At 38.5% G+C, this 25665-nt stretch overlaps 1 protein-coding gene across 2 annotated transcripts in view; it reads left to right on the plus strand.

Annotated features, from left to right (window-relative positions):
* Positions 1 to 584: 584 nt before the first annotated feature.
* The window catches only part of STAT4 (signal transducer and activator of transcription 4), a 45492-nt gene continuing 20411 nt past the window's right edge, over positions 585 to 25665 (plus strand). For both annotated transcript variants that reach the window (XM_068948296.1, XM_068948297.1), the window contains exons 1-7: positions 585 to 730; positions 3549 to 3677; positions 5627 to 5771; positions 19700 to 19798; positions 20661 to 20753; positions 23161 to 23239; positions 24859 to 24944. In XM_068948296.1, the coding sequence (XP_068804397.1) occupies positions 3550 to 3677; positions 5627 to 5771; positions 19700 to 19798; positions 20661 to 20753; positions 23161 to 23239; positions 24859 to 24944 (630 nt within the window). In that variant the 5' untranslated portion in view covers positions 585 to 730; position 3549. The remainder of the gene's footprint in view (positions 731 to 3548; positions 3678 to 5626; positions 5772 to 19699; positions 19799 to 20660; positions 20754 to 23160; positions 23240 to 24858; positions 24945 to 25665) is intronic.

A 25665-nucleotide genomic window follows, 5' to 3' on the forward strand; every position in this document is an offset into this window, starting at 1 on the left:
GCGCCAAGTCCCAAGGGCTGCCCTTTTCCTTTTAACCACCCGAGTTGGAGAGTAAAGTATGTGTGTCGAAAAGTCGGTCACTCACACACCTCATATGGGCCTGGCAAAGCAAAGGCTGGCTCTGGGCGAGGCGCCGGCGGCCGGGCCGGCGGGCCAGGAAAGCCAGCCCGCCGGCCAGCGCCCAGTCCTCGGTAAGGACTGACAGTCGATATTTGGGGGTCTTCTAACGAAAAGCAGCCTGCTTCTTCCTCTAAACCTTTCCCAAGTAATTGTCAGCGTCGTGCGTTCCTCCGGTATCCGTCCTGGATGCTTTGTGTCGTCTAAAACCGTGATGAGACCGCTCAGCGGTTAGTTATCCGTTAGCGGCTCGGCAGAGCGCTGCGCTGCGCCTCAGCCCGAGCGCTGGCCCGCCGCGGCCGACGGCGGGAGCGGCGCGCGCTCGGCCAACGGCCAACGGCCGCGGCGGGCGGTTGGGCCGGGGCGCGGCGCGGGGCTGGGGGGAGAGGGGGGCAGGCGGAGGGCCGAGCCGCGGCGAGGGGCGGCCGGGGGCGAGGCCCACAGGAAGGCGCGGCGCTGCCGTTGACGCACAGGAAAGCCACGAGCGGCAGCGCCGGCGGGGCGGGCGGCGCAGCATAAAGCGTGCGGCGGCGGCGGCAGGCAGGGAGCGAGCGAGGCGCTGCCTCAGGACGCCGCCGGCCGGCAGGGGCTCGGCCCGGACCCGCGCGCACAGGCAAGTCGGGGCGGCGGGAGCGGCGCGGGGGGCCGGGGCGAGGGCAGCCGGCGGCGGGAGCGGCGGGAGCGGCGTGGCGGCCCCCGCCGCCGCCCCCCGGGCCTCTGCCACCGTGACGTGAGGAACCGGCTCACGCGTATAGCCTAAAAGTGATGCGTGAAAGAGCTGCGCTGTCAATATTTCCTTCACTGAAAGTTTACACTGTTTTGTTCTGCTTTTGAAACCTCGTGAATCTCTGCCGGATGTGAAATAAGCTACGCGTGCTCTGCGCTTTTTAACCTGCGGCTCCTAAGAAAAGGAGAACGTATGCCAGGATGCGTTGTTCTGAACGGGTTACACAAATCCCGCTGAGCGGTCGAAGCTTTGCCGTGCGAGCGCCCGCGCGCGTCAGCATCCCCGCGCCTTGCTTGGAGGCCTCCGGAGGCGGCCGCCTGACCGCAGTCTTGCTCCTTTTAGTTAACAAAGTTAAGTTTCCTTACTGAGTTTTGTCAGGACATAGTAAATACTAGGATTTGCCAAAAACTGCAAGCAGAACTCCCACTGAAAATGAACGTACTTATGAATCTTAATTCTTTTGATGAAAAAGAGTTACTAAAACATTGTGATTCAATTTCTCAAGAAATAGTCTGTGAGGGCACATAATTATCAGTGTAGCAAAAAGGAGTAAAATGTACCTATGTATTACTTTTTCTAACTAATTTAAAGACATAAGGTAAAACAATCAGCAATATTTTCCCCTTTACGTACTAGAAGTAATAGGAAGGAGGGAAATGCCGTTGGGCACATTCCCGCTGAGCTGCTCTAGTGTCCTCCATAACACACACGCAATCATCCCATCCAGCCTTTATTATAAAGGAGAAGCTAACGCTGATCACCTCTGCTTTGGCACGAGTCAGTACTCAGGACTCCATTACACCCTGAGATACCTCATCTTTTTAATTTTTTTTCTTTCTGACTCAAGAAAAAGCAAAATGAGAGAACACAATATTAAAAATGCGATTTATTCTGTACTACATTGACATTCTGGAACTATGATTCAACACTAGAAATAGAAAAGTTGTTTCTAAAAAGGTCAACTTTTTATAAAAATGTCAGCTTTGATGAAATCTCTTTTTTTTTTTTTTGCAGGAAAAAATTCCATTAGAACCATTCAAACAGATGTAATATTGACCTGCTGCAACCTTTAATCCATGACTCTGGATTTTATGTAGTTTGTTAACATGAACAAACATAGTATCATAATAAAAGAGATGATGACCTTGTTTATAATGGGTTTCATATCATTTCCTTTTGTTATTCTGAGGCATAGAAAATAGTGATGTGCAGCAGTGTTTACTAAGGATTTCCACAGCATAATAACATAATTATATTAACAACCAAAAAAAAGTAAACTGGATGAGTTACAGCCTAGCAGCTCTGGCTGCCTGACAAGGCTTGGGGCATTGCTGTAGGTGATCCAAACCTGAATACTCCTTCCAGCGTTTTTGTGCTCGATCTTAAAGTGCATTACAGTTTCTGTTCCTCCAGCATACCCAGCCTTCCTCTGGGAAGGGGGAGCGATATGCAGCCCATCTCCCTCTGGCACAGGATCTGGGTACAGGCAGAGCACAGTCAGGGACCAGGATGCCAGGGCAGGCCCCACGGCATCCCTCTGTTCCACTCATCTTCTGAATCGGCTAAGGCAGCAAATCAGTTACTACTTTTCTACTGTATGCACACATTTGAGCTCTTTCCTCTTCTGCTTTTGGCTAATCTTTCCTGCACTAAAAAAAAGCTATGAAAATCGTGTTTTAACAAGTGGAATTAATGATGATGTGGTGCAACCCTAGAGTGCAGATACCAAAAAAAGTAGTGCTCTTCCAAATGGAAATATTCATTTAGGCTGGAGCCTACTTTGAGAGCCTACTCACCTAAAACACCTCAAAACAGGCTCTAGAGAGAAACAGATATTCAAAGACAATTCACCTAATCTAAAATCTGGAACAACTGAGCTTCCAACTCCAATGTCTCACTAAGCAGTCAAAAGTGAATTGGGATAGTTATTCCAGTTAAGAATTTCAGAGCCTATCTTTGGGTGATGCTATTTCTGTTTGTCTTTTATTTTTCATATGGCTTTCCACTTCCTGGGGTTTTTCTTTTGTTAACATCAAATCCCAGACTTCCATACTAAGAAAAAATGGAAAAGATATACTAGATCAACAATTTATGTTGCAAAGCAAGCAGTACTCTCCAAATAGAGAAGATGTGGGGCTTTAGGAACAGCAGAAAAACATACAACATTTAGTGGCCTAAGGAGAAATTTGAGTGGCTGAATTTACCAATAAGAGCAAATTCTTTGCTTTCTGCCCCTGTTTCGTAAGAATTGTTTTACCTGCCTTTGAGATGTACAATTATGTACTTCTCTTCAAAGATGCTATGCAAATGAATGATTACTCATCTGCCTACTTTGTAAGCATCATACAGTACCCCAAAACATTTGCATTAAGGAGGAAAAATGGCAAAGGTGCCCATTCAGTTGTAAAATCTAGAACTTCTCTTACTGGCCTTGCTCTCTTTTCTCCCTCTTTTAACTGATTAACTTCATTTTCAACCCAACTAAGGCTTGGAAAGAGAAATAAAATTTGGAAATGGAAATGAATTTGGACATTGGATATGGAAATTTAAATTGGGAAAGACAAAAGAGAATAAACAAGAATATTGAAGTATGTAACAAAAAAGAGCTATCATGAAAATAAGAGGCTTACACACTGTGGATTATTAATGCAATGTCAGATATCCAACTTTCAATAATAAACATGTTTAACCATTTATTTTGCAGTATGTCCCAATGGAGTCAAGTTCAACAATTGGAAATAAAGTTTTTGGAGCAGGTAGACCAGTTCTATGATGATAACTTCCCAATGGAAATCCGGCATCTACTAGCACAATGGATAGAAAGCCAAGATTGGTAGGATGAAATTTATTCCCTCTTTTAAGATTTGAGTCATGAATCATTTTTTCCTTATTTGGCAGGTTTTTAGGGTGCTTATTTCTGAACTGTACAGGCATCTGTGTTCCAGGAATACTATTCCTCTATTTATGGATTAAGCCTGTTGTTGAACTAGTCTTACCTTTCATTTAAATAAAGGATTAAAGAGGGATTCAGAATGTCAGTAAAGCATTCATAAGGCTTCAAAGTTCTTACTCTAATTCATTGAACAAAAATTTCCATTGTACATATTTTATAAGTCATGGACATGCTTATATTAAAACAGAACAAAATAAGGACATTTGTTTTTGGCTTCTCCTCCTAATAAATGCTAACTACTGCATACTACATGAAAGACAAGGCAGTGCTTTTGAAGAAAAAAAGTAAATGCAATTGGGTATTTTTTGTGCATATGTTGAAATAATGACTTTAAAGAAAAGCAACAAATGTAAAGCTTAATATAATTATGCATATAATCAATGTATACAAATTCTAAATTTGATGGATTTTGTTAGAGAACAGTTTTCTGTCCCTTGCAACTTTAAACTTAAGGCTTGTCTGGGGGTGAGGTTTTGTTTGAACTTATTCCTAAACAAAATCCATTAAGATTGGTTTAGCAATTTAATGATATTACAGCTATTTCATGGAAAAAAATAATGGGCCAGTTTTCAATGGAAATGTTATTTGCTTGTATTTCCAGCACACAATTATTCCACTCATCCAAAACTGCAGTTTAAACTGGATGCATAATTTTGGGGGGCAAGCCAGCTATTTGCAGAAACTATTGTCTAGAAGGTGAATTCATGAACAAATTTGGATTGAATTCATTGGGCATTTGTCTTAAGAAAATTCAGAACTAAATGTCAAAAAAGTCTGTATTAGTAGTACTGGAAAGAGACATTTCAATTTTTCAAGGTAAATCCACAAGATTATTAGAATGCTATTGCAAAAACCTGCTAAGGAATATAATCTTTCCTAACAATTTATAGCCCAGTGTTTACAGGGCTATGGGAATATGGGAAACGGATTAAAATCTCCTCTGCCAGATTTAGAAGGCATATCTCAAACAGGCATCTGCCATTTAGGGGGCAAAGAGAGAGAGCGTGTCCTTAGGACAAGAATGCCACGCAGTCCAAAGGGTATCTTCCTCCATTCTGCTCACTAACGTTATTGCCCTTCATGTAGCAAGCTGCTCCATAAACAGCAGTAGTAGTCAAGCTGTTTTTCCTATGTATTTGTGTCCTTTGTCCCCTACCTACCTTTCACTGGTATTCTCAGCGTCTTCCTGTATCCCCAAATAGTCTGGCTGGGCAAAGGCTCATCTGGTGCCTGGTGTGAAGATACGTATGTGCTGATTGGCCATCTGGCTATTGCCTCCTGGAGCAAGTTATCACTGCCTTTTCCTCAGTGGAGACAGTAATTTAGATCCCTCTGCTCTACCAACCTGCCAGTTTCCTATGAAAGTTGTAAGACCATTGTATCTTTTGGACTTCAAGCCCACGGTCAACTTTGTCTGAAGCTGGGCAGCATGTTCAGAAACTGTATTTGTGTGACTGACAAAGAGGGAGACAGACTGTATGCATAAGCCTAATTTCCTCTGGAAAGCTGACTAAAGATATTTAAATGTTCAGTGGAACAGAGACTAGACCCCTGGCTGTCTTCCCACTGAGTGACTCCTTGGCCTGTGCTCACAACATCCTCATTCTCTCTCTATAGCTGCATATCTAGGGGAATATAAGCCAAAGGATCACAAAATCAATTCTATACATAGCTCTAAGTATATACAAGAAGTAACTATATTTTTAATGCTTTTCTTTACTATCTTAATTTCTGAATGGATTAGAATATTTTGTGCAAATAGTTTGACACTTACTAGGACATTTTTGTTTATTAACATACATGTTTCGCATTCATTTATTCTTCTATAGGGAGGCTGCATCCAACAACGAAGCAATGGCAACAATCCTTTTACAGAATTTGCTAATACAAGTGGATGAACAGTTAGATCGAGTTTCACAAGAAAAGAATCTTCTCTTGATACACAACCTGAAAAGAATCAGGAAGCTTCTTCAGGTAGGTTGTTATTTCAGATAACAAACCTTATACTCTTAGTGATTTCTAAACGTAATGTCCAACCTCTGAAAGTTCAGAGCTGTCCTCATCACTGTAGACTCTGAGCAGCTGTGGGAAGACCAAGCCTTAAACAAGATAAGTCAGATAGTAATTCTGCTGCCAGTTACATTTGTGGAACAGTATTTCACATTTTTAATGGATATTGCTCAGATACAACAATGCTGTGACCTGTTAGCTCAATGTGTCTTTGGTGTCTTCAGTTCTTAAAAATAAGAATGTTTAGTACTTATGGATGTTAATATTTATTACAAATGTAATTACTGGCTTTTCAGACACATATAGGTGTTTAACTATGATTAGTTGTGATTATTGCAGGAATAAAAATGCATATTTGAGCCTTAATAAAACAGCAGCCTGCAAAAGGAACCACTGGAAATCAATAGCATGTTTGCTATTTTATGCTTAGCTTGAATTATTTTTTATGAATCGCTTAAAGGATTTTCCATTAGGCTTTTGCAGAGTGATATTTATTTTGACTGTCTGAATGTTTCTCTAATAACTGTTTATTTTTAAAGCAAGAATTCTCGGAGTTCCACTTCATTAGTCATTTACTTCCTGCCATCTATGTCTTTACATAAAACAGATACACATCTGAGTTTAATGAAAGTTTGGGGGTTTTTCTCTTCTTTGATGGTGTTTTCCATAGGTACTCCAATGACAGTTATATTGCTTGCAAAATATTATCTTTATTTTATATATATGTTTTGGTCTGGAAAATCTTAACATGGCATTGTCAATTATTTTGTTCTCTTTATAGTTGTGTATCTTTCTATTCTGTATCCTTAATGGTGGCCTCTTAAAGATGTGACAATATTTCCATCATTACCACTTTTTCTTCCAGCATTCTGCAAGCAGTCTCATTTACTTGAAACTAAGGTTGCTTTTAATTTCTTTTCTGGTATGTGTAGCAGTATTATCCATAATTTCAGTACGGCTCAAACAACAAATGTAGTTAACTGCTTTTGGAGTTAACTACAAGTTGAGCAGAAAGGTTAATCCTATTATTTCTGTTGCGGTCTTAGTACACGTTACCATACTCGGGTTGAGAGAGAGCTGTATCACCTTAGTATAGTGTGGTTCTTTTTTTTTTCTTTTGCAACAGCATGCATGTAGAAAGTGTGTTTCAGGACGCTAAAGTGAGCAGTTGCATTGCTGTATCACTGGCTTAGGAGATGGTGCATTTATGATTACATTGTCACAATGTGCATATGCAGAGGGATTGGTATATATTTACATACAGGCTCTACAAAATTTGAATCTCTCAGTGTTCCTTCTCCTCCTCTCACCTCTCTTTTATTTTTAAAATTTCACCAAAATTTAGAGTGGCAGCTCTATATAGCCAAATGTGTAGTCTGTGAAATGTGTCAGCTGAGACAATAATCAGGTCTTGGGCCATGCATGAGTTTACATAATATAGTGCCATTGTGAAAACAGCCAGAATAAAAACCATGTCCCTTAAGTCCTGGCACGTGTGAAGATTATATTATGGTGTGCTTCTGAAGAGCACAAAACAAATGAGGCATAATCCAGGAAGGGGAGAGAAGGGGAGTTTTAAGTGATTTCTGATTAAGTGTTTTCTCAGATGGCAAAGACTCGAGTTAAGTTTCTAGAACAAGCTAAAATGCAGAGGAGTCTCCTTTACAACTGCACAGCTACACTACAGTTGCCATATACTAGTTACAGCAGTGGTAAAGCTGGCACGAGAGTTGATCTTTTCCTTCTTTAGACAAAGCAGCAGTAGAAGTTTCATAGGGGTTTGCCTAACCCATCATTTCACTTGATTGCTGGCTTTCTGAAAAGAAGTGCCATGCAGGTTATGATGTGCATCAAGTAGCTTTCTGTATTGCTCTGTAGGATTGATAAGTAAGGCTGTGATTTAACAAGCTGTTTCAGCAGAAAGATCTCTGCTCCATTGGACCTCAAAGGTTTATAGGTTTGCAATTTAAAGCATTATGAATTCCTTGAGAGGACATTTGTGATGCTGGAACTATGCTGCTTATTAAAAAGGGCCTCAGTCTTGAGCTTTGTGGTAAAATGTTTCCAGTTAAGAAAAAAATACAACATCTCTCCCCATTACTAATAATGTTGGCTTTTCTCCATTCTATCAAGACAGCAAATAACCTATTTTTAGATAAAAAGCTACTTGTACAGTTTCAGAATGCACATGCGAACCAGCAGATACCAAATAGCACTTTCACTATTAGAGCTTTTCCTGATTTCTTATATGACCTTTAATACTATGACCCACAGTATATTCTGTTTTCCAAAATAACTTCTGCAGGTTGGAGCAGAACCAGACTTTTGTGTTGCTGGTGGGTTTTTTTTTTTTTTTTTTTTTGATGGAGCAAGTATCTTGAAGTATGTCTTTCTAAGAAAAATCTGTAACACACATTTTGGATTTTTGTTTAAAATGTTACATTTAAAATATGTTCCAACTAGTAATTTTAAAAACATATGATAATTGCATCTTAAAACAAAGTAGGGGGTGCATGTTCTTTAGGGCTGTGCATGCAGCCTTCTGAGCTTCAGCTGTTAAAATCAGGTAACTGTATCAGTGGTCAGGTAACTGTATTAGGGGAAATGTTATGGTACTTGTGATGAACTGATATCCTTACTATTATCTGTCAGTTATTAACAACGGACTATGAGCTGCACATGGCACACAGTATTCACCGTTGTTGCTGTAATGTCCTTAAATTTGAGTATACCAATTATATAATTAGAGAAGTTGTGGCATTTCTTTTCAGATTTACATTTGAGGATTAGGCCCCTGATTTCTGAATGCATCACTGATTGTATTTTATTGCTGAATATCTAAGAAGCTTGGCACTGGGCATTTGGGTCCATTGCCCAAAGCTGGACACACTTGCAGATACAAAACTCCTGTAATTTGGGCTAATTTCTGACAGTTTTGTGAAACAAGACCAGAAGAGGTGGCTGAGGTATACAGTATACTTCCCTAGCCCTTTTTATCCCAACATACCACCTAGAGAAAGGGAGATTGGAAGGGTAAGCTGTAAAATTAAAGAGATTTTTCACTGGCTTTGATGGGGAAAAGATTAGGTCCTTACATAGGAGAGGAAGCTACATTTGTAAACATCTTTTCATTTCTGGTGACTCTGTGAACAGTGTTGGTTTGACTTTCTCTGGAGGTTAGTTACCATTACCCACCTTATCTCTGCTTTGCTCTCTAGCGCAACACTTCTTTGAAATTTCACAGTTCACTCCTCTTCCTTCCCCTCTATACCACACACTTAGGCATACAGACATGTAGAGCACACACACACATAAAGCTGTTCAACCTCAATACATGGTCTGAATGTGACGCTTATTATTTTCAGCCAAATTATATCAAAATATTAAGTAATACTTGTCAAGAAAGGTAATGTTGGAAACCAGCATTTATCTCTAAGTATGCAGAATGGTACCTTGCACTATGATAGAGGTTCCTAAACACTATGATAATAACAATAATAAAATAATTACAAGTACAAAACACACAAAAGCCATACAAAAACAGTCTGTAATTCTTGACAAAAGATAAAAGGTGGGACTAATGTTTAATTAATAACACAGATCTTTAATGAGGAGCTGCTTTAGCAGGGGAAGCAATACACACTTTACAAACGGCCTGTGCAGCTATTTTCTAGACAGCAAACAAATGGTTGGGATCTAGATTCCTGGTGCTGTTGCTGAACTTAGAGACAATTTTGTTTGCTAGTTACTAGTATCACAGCCAAGCACACTCAGTCTGAAAGATATCATTAAGTCTCAGGTTTATTATCAAACAGAGAATATGCTCTGTTCTGAGCTTCACCTGAAATGTCTTTCTGTAAATGCCTTAGTTACTCCATGGAAATAATGATGGAAGTAGTGGAAGAAGTGACAGCTTGCCTGCCTCTGACTTGCTATATGAAACTTTGATCAATCTTAAGAGTTGTAAAGTGCAAAGAGTTGAACTGTTAGCCAAAAGACAGCTCTGTCTAGCGCTCTTCTTTTAGGCCACAGGGACCATCCCTCTTCCTTTAACTTTAGAGAAATACCTATGGAACACGACACTTTTGCTTGGACTGTTGACATTTCCAAAATTATGTTGAGGCAAAAGCAAACATTGACCAGGAAATATGAAATCCAACTAAGCTATAAGTACTTGAAAAAGCACTAAGCAACCTAGCTAAGCAGCTGTGGTTGCGGCTAGTTTTTGTGTCGTACATATAGCTCTCAGTAATTTGCTTCTCCATTCATTTCTTGCTTTTGCTGAAACATCACTTCCTAGCATTCATCTAGCATAAATGTGCACATTATATTAAAATCTGGATCAGAGTTTTAAGCTGAAATCCTTCATATTTACTTCTTATGTTTTTCTTATTTCTCTAGCCAGCAAACTAATTTTGTTTTTATAGCAGTCATTTTCTGCAGAGTGGCCTTTTGTTACTGTACTCTTCAGTGGAAGCGATTATGATACATTGACTTAGTAAGGTTAGATTCCCCTTCCTTCTTTCCACAGAACTCCCATTCACGCAGACTGCAGTTCTGTACAGGGATGAAGGAGTGGAAGCCTTTTGAGGCAGTGCAGGAAGGAGGGAGGAAACTCTGCCTAGGGTTCTTTCTCCTGCTTAAAAACTAGATAGAGAAAAGCAAAGCAAATTAGTCACAAGTACATGGTTTGTGCTGTTGCTATAACAACAAAATGTAAAAGGCATGCGTGAAGCCAATAAGAGCTACCTATCACTTCTAAGAAAGAAATTTTGGATGCAACAGTCTACAAGACCTTAGCCCATGAACAATTACATCTTAGTTTTTAAAAGGATTTTTCTAAAGTGACGGTATGCTTGTCCCTGATGTAAGCCTCTCTGCAATATGTGAGTAGATTCAGCGCACAAGAAGACTGATGAAATGCACAGAGCTTCATGTAAGAAATAAAATGTCAGTATTCCTGACTCACATGCCAAAATGTTGGTTTATTTAAGAGCAGCAGGACAGCTGCAGCACGCCTGTGAGAGCCAAGGGACCAGCAGGCTCTGAGTAGCCCAGGAGTCAGAGAGGGGCACTGTTTCCCCAGCATCCCACTACTCCCACTGCTTTTGGAGTGGTGGTGGGGTGTGACTGTATGTGCATCTCAGAGTAATCCAGTGATTTTCATCTCAGAAGTCCCCATGTCCTTGCTTTTTCCTCCAAGAGCTGGAGATTTGGAGCGCTCAGCAGGTACCTGCCAGCTCAGACTTAGTGCAATGCGATGCAGCCCTGCTGTCTGAGCTATATTTGAGTTATATATTTGAGCTGCCTACAGCTCAAGAGCCACAGGTTGCCTGTGCTGTGTATTACAATGGATATGTGACAATTACATGAGGAAAAAGCAGAAATTCCCTGAATCATCCTACTCACAACTGAAGCTAATATATATACTCTACTCTCAAGCAATCCCCTCTCATTAATGACAGCATGATGTGTCACATCACTGTTTACAACATGCAGAGGAAAACTGATTTCATGAATATTTCTTCATAAAAGTAAAATAACAGATCTCAGGAAAAGGAAGAAGAGCTACTCTGCTCATCTACCATTGAAGCCTGAGTTAACAAGTACACTGTGTACTTTGGGGGATTTTTTTTGCTGTAAATGATGCGTATTAATGATATTCAGTTAATACTAATGGCAGATTCTCAGGTATTGGTGAAATTTACCCGCTCACCAGCCCTGTGGGAGCCTAAGATGAGAAGAGGGCAGGCAGCGGGGATTCTGCCAGAAAAGCATGTCTGTATACACACCATGCATATCTGGGGAAGCTCTTACAAAAAAGGAACACAGGATTTGCTGCTACACATCCACCATTTATATGAAAATGGACTTTTTGGAAGGACTATGTTTGTATTATGGAGTTGTGAATTAGTACTTTGATTATACCTTTTCCTCCCGCACAGCCCTACTTTTGTTACACAGTGATCTGGAAAGGCATGTTAAAGTATCTTCTGCCATCTTAATTGATACATATTAACATTATGGCACTTCTTTCCATATAACCCTGTTTCTAAGCAGTACAAACAAATAGCATCTTACTTTACATGATGTTACTCACAATCCTAACACAGCAGGGTGTTCCTGGTTCTGTTTCGGTTTCTCGGTTACACTGCACAGCCTGTTTCCAACCGTAATGAGAACGGAACATCTTTGTGCTTCTCCAGACAGGAACTAAAATGAACATATGAAGGTTTTTATTTTATTTCAGGACTGTTTATGCAAGTCACTGTACCAGAAATGAAAAGCATGAGGGATATTTCCTAACATTATTTATTTTAGTGCATCAAAGAAAACTGACAAAATAGCATTAGATCTGAAAGAGGATATTCCAGTTGGTACTTAACAAATACTTCTAATAAGCAGTGTACTGAGAAATAGTTGCAAAGAATGGAAACATAGCCATTGAAGTTTAAGTTGCAGTTTCCTGTTGAACAACAGGGTGAGAATGGAACAAAACAGAGAAACAGTTTTTAATACACAACAGAAGAACCATTTAAAAATGCTATTTACATATATGTAGTGTCCATGCAACCTGCCACATCAACAAAGCAACAAATTATAGTAGGAAATGTGTTTCTAACCAATATGATCTGCTGCCTAATAAAATTCAAACCAAATTTTCATATAACCATCTTGCCCCCAATAAGTTTTCTGGAGCAACCACTGAGACAGTTTACTAAAAATTTTGGCCTACAAAGGGGAAACTGGCGACAGTAGACTGTATTCTAAAGTAGCTAACCAATTTGCTGTTAGTGATTTCAGATTAACTACTGAACATTAGCTAATAAAGATTAAAAAAAATTCTAATATAAGACTGAAAGAAGGTTAATTATTAGAGTTAAAATTGAGTTCCCAATTATTATTTAATGAATTCAACCCAAACAGTTTATATACATTTTCATTTGCCTTTGTAGAACAGATGTGAATTAGCTTACAAATTGAAGTAAAAAGACCCAAGCAAACAAGAAACCAAGCAACCTCTTGTGGCTTTTGCGCATTCTTGAGTATTAAGGTCCCAGTTGTGGACAAATATCTGCCAGAGAGATTAGTTAATAATGCTGTGGACTTTGTGTCCATAAGATGGAGAAAAAAAGATCAGTCCTCTTTCACCTATACTTTTTTCTTTGCCCTCTTTTGTAAGGGTCATAGCATTTTTTATTTATTTTGAAATAAATCCCATTTAAATAAGAAGCATCACTGCATTATTCATCCATCGTTGCAGCACAGTTCTACTGTTAGATGATGAGATCTACAGCCATATATTTTTCTGTAAATACATCTCACCTTATGCGCTTAGAAAACTACTGTTTCTATAAACCATTCCTTGACTCTTTTTAGTGTCTGCTGGGAGGTACTTGGTGCATTTTGGGGGCAAATTGAGGGGGGGGGTTGGAAAATAAGATCTCTATCTTCACAGCTTTATTCACTCTGCTCTTACAGTTTGCCTATTGGCTTGTGGTTGCATATGCCCTAAAGAATTTTATGATATTTTGAAAATTATGCATTATACTTTGTGAGAAAAGCAGAAATGCAGCATTCCATACCTGTGTTTTAGGACTTCTCAATAGCATATGAGTTATCTAAAAAAAAAAAAAAAAAACACTTGCCTTTAAAGTTCTCTTATGTATTTTGAGGGGGGGAGGAGGGGAAATATAAAAATAAAAGTCTAAGAACATTGCAAATAGATAGCGTCACAGGTACTTCCTCTTAAAGACCTAGATAAAATAGAGCCATGCTTTTATTAGAATAAGACTTTTAGTAAGAATAGTGCTTGTTTATATACAAGCTTTTAAAAACTCCTAAGTACATTACAAAGAAAGAATCAGTCCTTGTGATCCATCTAAGAGAGAGGTAGTTTAGTACTGTCTTCATTATATTTTCTGTCTGGATACATAAATAGAGGTAGAAAGAGGTAGAAAATAAATCAAGGCAAAATGTTGTTTGCCACATTTGAAGGTGAATTGAAAAAGAGAAATAAGTATGTGTGGTTATGCCTTCCCACCCACACATTTCTTTGAGATACACAAATATAAAAAGTTTTTTTCTTAAAAAAATAAAATGAAAGAGTTTTTTTTCTCCTTGTTGTATATTACATAAAAGATGACATATCTGCTTACCTAGAAAGATGCTTAGAACCAGACTTCGTAAAATAAGGATATCACAAGTGACCAATGAGGAAGGAAATATATTTTCACTTGACTTGGTAATCCTGTTTCCTACCTCTTTGTGTCCCACCTCTCTTTCATCAGCTTCTTTTAAATATTCTTTTAATTTCAACAACTATATCGACAGTCATATTAGTTACCAGTTCCATGCTTCCAATAAAGATCTTGTCATATACACTTTAAAACCATAAGGAAGGGTTTTTTTAGTAGAACCAAGAAAAACCAGAGCTACTGTTTCTGATGCCTTAAAAGAAGAAGCAGAAGAAAGAGAAGCAGGGAAAACCAACTAAATTTTACAGTACTAAAATCTACTCAGGTCCTTTTTCCTCAAAACCAGAGTAGATAATCAGGTAAAACTCTGACTGACTTCTAAAGGTTGTACAGCACATCCTTGTACATTAGAAGTAGGAAACAATAGTCTTAATACCTAGTCCCCTCCTTTAATCACTGAAGACTGAATCAGGATGCTCAGGCAGTGCATATAGAAGTATTCTTCTATAGATGTGCATGGTATAGAGAGACCTTTGACACAGGAAAAGAAAACTGGCAAATATTACTGTGACTGGGAGTGATCCGCTTTGTGATGGAGACGCCCACAGGAAACTCTGTTAAACAAATTTTTGAGCATTTAAAAAAAAGAGAGAGAAAGAGAGAGAGAATGAGAATGAAAATGAATCTCTGGTCTAGATTTCTTCAGTCTTCTCAGAGAAAGCAGTAAATATCAGATACTAAAACTGCCAGTTGTTAGGTGTCTTTTTTAAAAACATATATTTTAAAGGTTTGTAATATGTATTTTAAAATTTCTCCATTATCTTATGACTTACACATCAGTCTTGAATTTCCCCAAGCACTGTTTAATTTTTCTAAAAATATCCTAAATAGTTCAAGCTGTTTTAAAATGTGACTAACAGGGTCTCAACTCTGCCGCTATAACGTATGAATTGTTTTTTACATTAATGCCTTTTGGTTTTCGTCATTATCTAGCAAGACAGGACTACAACAGATGTCTCTGAAGTAGAGCCAATGCATTCTGGGATGTGGCAGGAGACTTTTCTCCCTAGTAAATGTCATCAGCATTCAGAGAAAAAATTTACCTCTTCAGAATGAAAGGGTTTTTTTCTCCATTTGTTTAAATTTATCACATGCTGATAGTTACTGGGAAAGAGCAAGCTCAGATAATATCATTTGTTCTTTATTGTAAATCACAATATGAAAGACCTCATTGATTAGGAAATGGAAGAAAGGAGAAAGAAAATTTCTAAGGAAAACAGAACTACAGTAAAATTAGCAGATAAGAGTAACATTTCCATTTGAAAATTCATCTGAAAAGTGTGATGAAAGATGAAAGAATTCCCAATTTCTCCACTTTGCTGGTATTTAGGAGAAGATGACTGTAAGTTTGCTCTGTAAATATATATGTATTTAAACTTAATGCAAGCTTCCATAACTATGGAATCCATGCCCTCCCTCCTTTGCTGGCTGTTAAGGCTTATGTCACACGTTAGGCTAGGATTCCCATATCTCAAGCTTTTTTTTTGTTTTGTTTTGTTATATTTTCTTATTTTCCAACTTCTACCACTTTTTCAATGTTGGCAAGTCATTTTCTGTTTGTCATTTAGAAGTTAAGTTCAGCTTGAGCAAATTCTGCCCTGAACCAAAGACAAAATTGAAGTACAGACCAGGAAGAGTTTGCTGTAAACTATTAACAAGGGAATACTGACTGAAGTGTGATTATCTTGGAGAAGCATAAGATGAAGGGAGAAAAAATTCTGTATTTACTATTGTTTTGACAGCGAGTCAAATACATGAGTTTTGTTATTGTTACTTTTAAGACAATATTTAACAAGTTGCAATCCTTTACTAGTATTAGTGCAAAAGAGGCTATTAATAGAGTATATATTGCACAATCATAGGAGTTTTGGGATAGAGAGCTAAAGACTGAGAGAAGGGAACCTCCATTCTGGTTAGGGCACACAGCTCAGCTCGGTGCCAGCTGTCCAGAGCTCAAAACATGTTTGCAGTTTGTATATCAGAAAGGCAATGCTCATTCCTGCCCTTTAGTCACAAACATTTGTATTGCGGCGTGACAGCATTTGCAAAGCATTATTCCAGCTTTTCTTTCAGAGGGGCAACAGCCCTGAGCTCTGGTGTTGCACGAAGGCAGGTGACAATTCTCTGCCTCCTGCTCACTTTCTGCTGGAACAGCAAACTGGATTATATGGCATCAAACAAGTGCTAGACAGGCACAGCTCAGGGAATTGCTACAGTACAGCTTATTACTAGGGCTTTATGCGTTCGAGAAGAAAAAAAAAAAATCTTCATCTCTTGGGTCAGACATTTTTCCCTTGATAAAACAGAGAGAAAAAAGTTTTTAAAAAGTTTTGCATATGAATGGTATCTAGAAATGCTAGGAAAGTCCCTAATACCTAGCATTTATGGTGGGGGATTTTAAGTCATCCCATTGTCATAAGATTTTTTGAAATGTTTTTTCTATGTAAATATGTTTTCCAGCTCCAAGAGAGGATTTTCAATTCCTGTTGATGTTTTTAAATAGCTTTTGTTTGAACTCTTTCTGTCACAGCACAATGATGAAAGGCAGCTATCAGTCCTCAGGGGCTCTGAAGGGTGATGGGTACTTTCTTTTTGGATTGCAATTTCAGTACTGAAATGCAGTGGCATTTCCTCCAGCCTGCCTTGATTTTTCCTCTTTCCCTCCTTACGCTCAAGATTGAATCCTAAAAGAGCCTCAGAGGCGTAGCCCAAAGTGATAAAAGCAACACTTTCGTTAATGCTGTTAGTTATCCCAATTGCAATCCCTGCTTTCAGACTTTTGTATCCCGAAGTTCCTTGTAAACACAAGGACCTCCCTGGTTGCAGGATTGCATCTTTGGATTTAAAGCGCTTTCTAGCTGCTTCCACTCTGTTACATATCAGTTAAATTCTGCCAGGCAGGGGTAAGCCCAGACTAAACACTTCTCAAGCTTTTTAACTTCAGATAGCTTGTAGAGATCCCATCACACGGTGTAGCCCTCACATGCTAGGCATCTCCAGACAAACAACTGTGTATGAAAGGTGGTGCTCTGTTCTACCAGCAAAAAAATAACAGCAACAACTAGAAAACAACAGATATTAATGCATAAATTAATAAACACATCAGTGAATTTATACCAATCATAGATTTCTCACCACAGCTTTTATCCCAAGGCTTTTGAAAAGAGGATCAGTTTTCCTCCAGTCATGGAGCAAACCAATGAGATAGGTTAACAATCTAACCTAGCATAGCTGAAACAAGGCAGGCCTGCCCTGCCCTTTCCCAGACAGACACTCCCGACTTCACTTGTGCTAGTCCTTAACAGCCAACTCATCCTTTGATGAGCAATTTCAGTCCAGTGAGGGGCAGAAAACCAATTCAGAAAAAAAGTGAGTAATTTTCATCTCAGTTAGCAATCTGAATTGGCTCACTAAAAGAGTCAGATGGTCACCAGACCAGCATGAGAAGGGCTGGCACTGCACAGCTAAGAGCAGGCCAGGGGAGGGCATGACCATCCTTTTCAGCAATTAATTTGCTCCAGCTGTTCCTGTTGAACCCTGCCTTAAGCCACTTCGTCTTGAAGCTCCATTCTGCTATTAATCTTTTGCAGGAAAATGGTATGTCATTTCCCACGTTCCAGTGTTCCCTTCACAAAGTTGCTTTCTGAAGTTACTCAGACATGGATTGGGAATATCCTCTGTAAAGGAGACTAGTGATATAGCCTGGCCCTGAAGTGCAGCGGTGCTGAAGGAAGTATGCAGCAAGAACATAGTTACTAATCTTATAACCAAGAGCATAGCCACCCTGCTGGCCAGCACAGCTGAGTAGGGGAGAAAAAGCAGTTGTCATTTGATGCAGAAATCAGCAGCGTGCTCATAATGTCGAGAACCGCTGCTGCTGCTGCTGCTGCTCTGCACAGAGGTGGCAGGGAGGGGATTCTGTTTGAGAAGGTAGAATTTCATCTGGGATATAGTGTTTCCTGTGGTGGTATTAGTCACCACTGCTGTGTTCAGAGATATTCCTAATCACAGTTTAGCCCTTAACTCTCATTCCTCAGTGAAACTGGTACAGATGATTGCTGGAGTGAAGCATAATCCTAAACAGCTTTTGAATAAATCTAAGGAGGCACAACACTGGGACTGGTTTGGATGTGCGCTAGTTGCAACGTGGGGCACGTAACCTTATTTATCCTTCTGGCAAAACCTCAGAAGCCCTGAAGAAGTTAGAGAGATTAGTTTCATTGCTAACAATGCCATGACAGTCAAAGTTTCTTTAGAAAGAAACATCTCATACATCACTTATGTGGCTGCAGGCAGTCCTATGTCTTTCACTTGAGTCTCTGTGTTGAAACAGAATATTATCAAAAGCATGGTATTCAATACTGAGCAGCTAGAACCTAGTCTTATTAAAGTCTAGTGATTAAAATGATCATTTTTAATATAAAATTCTTCTACCTTGTAACGGAAGTCAAAACAAACACTGAAAAAATATTTAGATTTCATGCAAAAACACACATTTATTTATTTATTTATCTAGTAAAAAATTACTAAGAATACAAGTATGCTGTCATAGTAAGAGGTGAACGTAAATGGAGTGTGCTCACATTTCTATAACATATGTTCACACCCTTGGTTTCTAATAGAGAAACAGGTGTAAGATATCAAGGGAAAATACAGCATTGCTCTACGTATGTGTAAGCTTAATCATGCCAGGTTCAGAAAAAGTAAAAATAAGTAGGTAGTTCTAAATAGTAACAAAATAAGTTGAGAATAAAAACTAATAAGAAAGATGAGAAAAAAGAATAAATTCAAGAGAAAACTGTGCAGGAAAAGAAGTGAACTGGATTAATTCTAATGAACGGCAGAAAAATAGCAGGATATATGAACACTGACGTCTGAATGAACGATGCACAAATACTGAATTAAAGGCATGAAAGATACTGAGAAACACCAAACAAGTAACATCAGCATGAAAGATGCTGCTTCAGAGTACTCGAGCTTTCCAGTTTGATAAAGATAGCACAAACTAAAATTTGTTCAACCTGTGTCCATTTCTCAGTCACCCATCAACAGTTCTGCTCCTTATTTATAGTACTGTGAAAAAAGAGAAAATTTAGGTTCTCTGGCTTGGGATGAGAGCTGCTTCATCTTAGGCACGTTATTTGTTAACGGAGAAAAATTATTTCATAGACTAAATTTATTTTTTGTTCTTTATGCTGAGGAGGCTTTTCTGACTGCATTATTGCTATATTGATAGGCTTACAATTTTTCAGTAGAGAGGCTACATGCTAACAATAACATCTTATTGAAAAGAGAAAACATGATAAAATCACACATAGAATAGGCTGACAGGAAAGCCCTTTCAGAACAGCTGTGTTAGCAATGAAACAATTTGATCTTCAAATGATTTTCATCTCAGAGTTGTATCTTTATAATCTCCATATAACATTGTTAAGAACATTTTAAAACGATGGCACTAACTGATGCTGCACTGCAAAGCTGCACCAGCACTAGCAAAGGTCGAGAACATTAGGGGAATCTTTTTCACCCACACAAAGGTGTAACTTGTAGACAGTGAAATCACATTATTTGTGATTTCCAGAGGGACACCCTTTATTCTTAATTCTTGACAGTGGTATTTACTTGTGCTTGCAGGGGAAATATCATGGTAATCCCATGCATATAGCAGTGATCATCTCAAACTGTTTAAGAGAAGAAAGAAGAATATTAGCTGCAGCTAGCATGCCTGTACAGGTAATGAATTACATTTCATTAATCTGCTTCCTGTTTAATCTGCTCACTGCTTTTAGGACTGAATCCTCTCCTGTCATTATGAATCCCACTAGAGTGTTTTGCGTGCACTGGGGCTAGAGGGCCAAACTCATGTGTGCACTTCACTAATGGTTCTACTACTGGCAACACTGATAGAAGTGACTTCTATGTCACAGTTTATCTTCAGAGACTTTAATCTGTGGGAAGTGCCTTAGAGAAATTATTCTTTGCAAAGTACATGTGTATGTTTTAAATTATGCAATTCGCTAATTATTCATATTAATTATGCAATGCAAAAGTCATTCCATTCTATGTGTTACAAAGGCGTTGATAGTTTTTATGTTGTTTGAAGAAAGAAATTTTAAAATTAGCTAAAGAAAAACTATTTTGGGGAAACTGTTGTATGGGTAGACCCCAGACAGAATTTTTTCTGAGTCGGCTGTGTTCTGTTGACAACCTGCATATACAATAGTATCCTATTAATCTCGTGTGGCTGTAATATGTATTCTTACATGAATGTTGTGATATAGATTTTTTTAGAAATCTAATAATTTATGTTTCAGTTTCTTTAATTTACTAGATGTTTAACATTTGCAGCATATCCGTATCCTGTCACCTTCTTGATTTCAAAGTTAAAGCAGCATGTTTTTCAAGTCCATGCTAAATCTACATAGATTTAGCTATCTGATCTCTAGCCAGCTGAAGATCTGGTTCTAAATTCTATCTCTGTGCTAGAAGTTGCAGTACAGTTACTTGTCTGAAATATTTTAAGTATAGAGGAAATAGCATTGCTGATTTTAAGCACCACAACTCATCCGCTTATTATTTGTTCAATGTGTTCTAGGGGCCACTGGAAAAGTCTTTGCAGAATTCCGTGGTTTCAGAAAGACAAAGAAATGTAGAACACAAAGTGTCAGCCATTAAGAACAGTGCTCAGGTATTTTGTTTGTCCTGTTTTTTGTTTACACAGCCATGATTTTCTTACAGACATCCTTTACCTATTGTTAAGCCTGACAGCACAAACACTTGCACTAATGTGCCACTCCAGTCATTTCATTATTCTAAAGGATCTCAGCACAGGCCAGCTACTCAAGATATGCCTGGAATCTCAGGCAGGTTTTCACAGCTCCTCTGGATTCAGTGCAAGAGCTAGCTGTTTTAAAGCTATCACACTCATCCTTTTGCAAATTGCAGTCAGAGCACTGAGTGCAGTAAGAAGAGATCTACTGCCTCTAAAAAGGTGGGAGGTTCAGTAAATGTATTTCTGCAACGTCTTTCCATTTATTTGGGTCAGAAGTAGGCAACCTTCCTGGCCTCTGAGTCGCATACCGAGATTTTTGAAAGGCTGAAGGCTACATGGCATAATTACTTGTTTTGGAGACCTGACAGAAGAAGAAGGTTGGGACCCGATGGTAACGATTCTCCAGGAATTGTCATGTGGGGGTAGAACTGGGCTGAGCCAGCCATGTAGCTATATCCCATAGAGACTTGGAAACTTCAGTCACAAAATATTTGCAGGTTCATTTCAAGTCAGGGTAAGGATTCAGATTACCTGCAGCTTTTTTGCCATTACTGCCCCACTTTCGGCTATGTGGCAGTCTTAATGTGGAAGTTATATTTGAATTATTTGTATATGCCATTCAAGAACAACAGTATTGGTATACTGGAAAGAGGTCCCAGTAGCTTTCTCTCATAAGTGTCTGCTTACATGGGGAAGCAGGACAGAGAAATGAAACCCCTAAAAGGATAAAGCTAGCTTTAGAAGAATGTGGGTATACTAGATCTCTATCAATATAGAGCTATAAGATAAGTGTTGCAGAACAAAGGCAGCCAAAGCTGCAGCCCGATAGCCTACCACACTGCTCTTTCAGCCTGTGTCTAGCAAGCATGGACTCCTTTCAACAAATTTTCATGTAAAACCTGTTTGTGGGCCTCTACATGGGGAAGTGCAGCCATCCCTGACGGACCAGTAAAAATGAGAATAATTTCTAGATACAAGATTTTTTAGTAGGTAATTAAGTTGAACACAGAAATCAGCCAGATCCTCATTTATGCAATTTCATACTGTACACATGTAAATCCAAAGTTTAATCCCCAAAATGAAGAGGAAAACAAATTGTTAATTCTGTATGTCCTACTTTAGCAAATGAGCTTTTATACTTTTCACAAATGCTTAGTTTGCATATCTCAGGAAACTAAAAAGGATTGTTTGCAAGTTGTTGGCAGAATCAAGGCTTCCTATTAATGACACAGAAACAGACCCCAGAAATAAGCCAGAAGATTTTCTAGTTTATTTTCCTTCTTTTGAGATGTCTTTTCAATTATCTTTGTAAATTGTATGATTACTAGAAAATATCTTCGAGACTTTTTGTAGTGAGCATGAAAACAAAACCTTACAAAAAGCCAAAGCAGTAAAAAGGTTTTGTTTCTTTACCCAAGTTCTTAAACATTTATCTAAAAATAAAGCCTGTGAACTCTAAACAGACTTGCTGTCTCTGGCTCCACCTTTCTGGTTTTTGCAGGCCCCATTCCATTTCCTATTGAAGTCAATGCAAAGTTATTCATTGGCCTAAATTGTGTAGGATCACACATTTCAGGGAATGTAATCCTATTTTAAGATTGTCTTGTACAAAGGTGGAATAGGGGGCTTTTGAGATAAAATATTGATCTCTATCAAGTTCTCAGATCTTCAAATTTTAATGTATAACAAACAAACGTTCAGAAGAATAAATGAAAATCTGAAGCTCTCAAGAAAGACATTCTACTTTGTGACACCGTCCATGGACAGGTGCTGCTGTTCACAGAGTTAGAGGAATTAGTTTTCCAAAATTACTGCTTGACTTGGGCTTTTAAAAACAAGAATAGCTGCATATAATTCTTGATTTTCACTTTTCAGGGAACATTAATCCACCATGTCAGTCATGGTATTATTTAAGATGCTAACAGAGGTGGGAAAATCTTTGCCCTGCTTTAAAGTTGCAAGCAGAGAGTTACATTATTGGCATAATAATTTAAATTTAACTTAGGCTAAATGTAATAATTTCTGCCTTGCACTAAATCATTGAACAAACAAACAATCATTGAACTAACGATCAGTTGTATCAACTAAAATTTTACTGTGGGTAAGAGAATAAGAGTTGACTTTCTGAATAAGTGAAATAAATCTGTCTAGTTATAAATGTGTAATACAACATTCATTATTCTATCATCTTTTTTTCTAGGAATTTTCAAATGGCAGGAAAGGAAAATACTACATTATGCATTTGTCCATTATAAAACAAATTTATTTTCATGTCACTATAATTACCCAAATAATTTCTTTCTTTTTATTTTCCCTGGGAAAGATGACAGACCAAGATGTCAAATACTTGGAAGACTTGCAAGAGGAGTTTGACTTCAGGTATAAAACAATACAAAGCTTAGGTAAGACTTTTTTGTAATAATTTTTAGATTATCTAGGAAAAGGCTAGAGACAAGTCTCAGTTGTTTTTCATGTATTACCCAGCTAATATATGTAAGGACAAAAACAAATTCTTAGGAAGTTTTTTATGAAATTGTAGTCTGCGACATAATGACTCTTTTGGGTTAAGAGGGTAAATATGATCTCATTGATCAAGTACAGTTATTTTCTATAAATAAGCTGTATAACAGCACAGAAATAGTAATTTTCTTAATTTAAAGAACATATTTTTCAGTTTCCTGTCTGACACGGCCCTTCCTTGGCAGGAGGTGGAAGAGCATCTTATTTCCCATAGTGGAGTTGCATAAAACTAATTTCAATCTCTAACCTGACTTTCTGTTCTTTTTTGACCGCAGTGGTTATAACGAACTGGTAAATATTCTGCATGCATGTTTTACCAGCCTATGATGGTTCTGAGAACTGCACATTGCAAGAGTCCTTGCATGATCTCTTTCAGAAAGGAAACTAGGGTCCACCTGTGTCTGCACAAATATCTTCACGTTACCTCCCTTTTGAACACGAAGAGATACCTGGGGCTTAAAATGTCCAAGTTCTTAAACGTGCCAGTCCTATGTGTTTAAGGCGGGATATGGCCAGGCAGTCAGAAGAGATCAGGTTGCCATAGTTTAATGAGTTGCTGATCATCAGCTCAACCATCACTATTGACCATGCAGATGATTGAAACCTGCCCCACTTGTGAAATAAAACATGCTCGCTTAAATGACTTTCAGAGCTGAAAATCTGACTGCATCAACAAATGCTGTATACTAGCACAGACAGCTTGAAGTGCCTTAAAATGTGTGTGTGAGCAATTGCTGTAGCTGAGTTGACAATCAGTTACTTGTCTGTCTCTTTTGAAACATATACTCTGATGTAATGGGAAGACACTGATCCAGAGCTCAGCAGACACAGTTGGCACCAATTTCTTTTTTGAAGGTAGCATGAAAGACATAAGAAGAGCAAAATGAGAGGGATGGGGGGATGGTCTGCATGTGAAAGAAAATGGGACAAGCTTGGAACTATTGCATGATCCAAAGAAGAAAAAGTGTTGTGGAGAGAGGGCAACACTGAGTGATGAGTACTCACAGCTGCTGAAATCCCCATAGTAATGAACACTTCATCTCCATTTCAAAAGCCTAACCTTCATTCCCTCAACCAGACATGTAATTCACATCGAGTCCAAAGAGCTTTAGTCCAACTGCTGACACCATGAGCACACTTCAGTAGTGCACAGCAGATCAACCATTGATCTAAGCCAAACTTATATAATGCATGAGTGTGTACATGAATAAGAAATGTATAGATTTTTATGCATCTTTTCTACCTTTTCCTGTTCTGTATGCACATACACATATAAAAAGTGAGGTCATAAATCCATATCTTAAATTTGTATTAAAGTTAGTCTATTCAAATGAAATGCATTGTTACATAATTACTGATGTCTGCAGTGAATTTTTTCACTACTTCACATTGCAGTCTGGTTATGGTTTTTCCCCCTCCCCCTACTATAAACACACAGACACACACCCACGCACACATTTACACTGAATTTACTAGGTAATTTTTTTTCATCCCCCTGCAGAGCAGAGTGAAAAAAACAGTGCCCTCATTAAACAGGAAATGTTGACGTTGCAGGCTATGCTCAATACTTTAGACTACAAGAGAAAGGTTAGTGACATGTTTTGTCATTTGTGGTTCCTTTGCTTTCTCCTCTTATTCCCACACTGAACAATCTAATGTGTACGTATGCCTTTTTAAATCCTCTTCTCAAAAGAGCAGACAAATAGAGCATGAGTTTGAAATACACAAAAGGTTTCATGCGCGTGTTTTTTGGACTAGCAGTTAAGAAACTGGCAGTTAAGTAACAGTCCAATCAGAGACATCATTCTGTACACACTAGAAAGAAGGTGAGGGCATCACTTCACATGACTTACGTACCGTGCTAGATGGATAAATTAAATGGAAATCTATAGCTTTTAAAGTAAAGAAAAAGTATTCAAAGTAAATGTAATAAATAAATGCAAAAAACTCACCCACAACAGTACCTTGCTCTGCTCAGCAGCACAGAGAGTATGACATAAACATGATCAGTATTCCCTTGACCAGTTCCTTGCTTGTACAGAAGGCAGATTTAGTTAATTTGTTTGAGTCCATGTGGTTTTTACATTTGAAAGCAAGCAGCCTAACAAAAAATGTCCAAACTGTGCATTGGCTACCAGACAAAATAAAAGAAGGACTTTTTGACCTTGACAGTGCTTGTAAATGTCCATGTCCTGGAATTAGTATGTCTGCAATGATTACAACAATCCCTGTACACTCCCACTCCTAAAAAGAAATTTTACTGAAGATTTCATCAACATTCAGGGTTAATTTTAAGTACAACGGGTGA

Source organism: Struthio camelus, chromosome 6 (assembly GCF_040807025.1).
Source record: "Struthio camelus isolate bStrCam1 chromosome 6, bStrCam1.hap1, whole genome shotgun sequence".
In the NCBI taxonomy this organism is placed as follows: domain Eukaryota; kingdom Metazoa; phylum Chordata; class Aves; order Struthioniformes; family Struthionidae; genus Struthio; species Struthio camelus.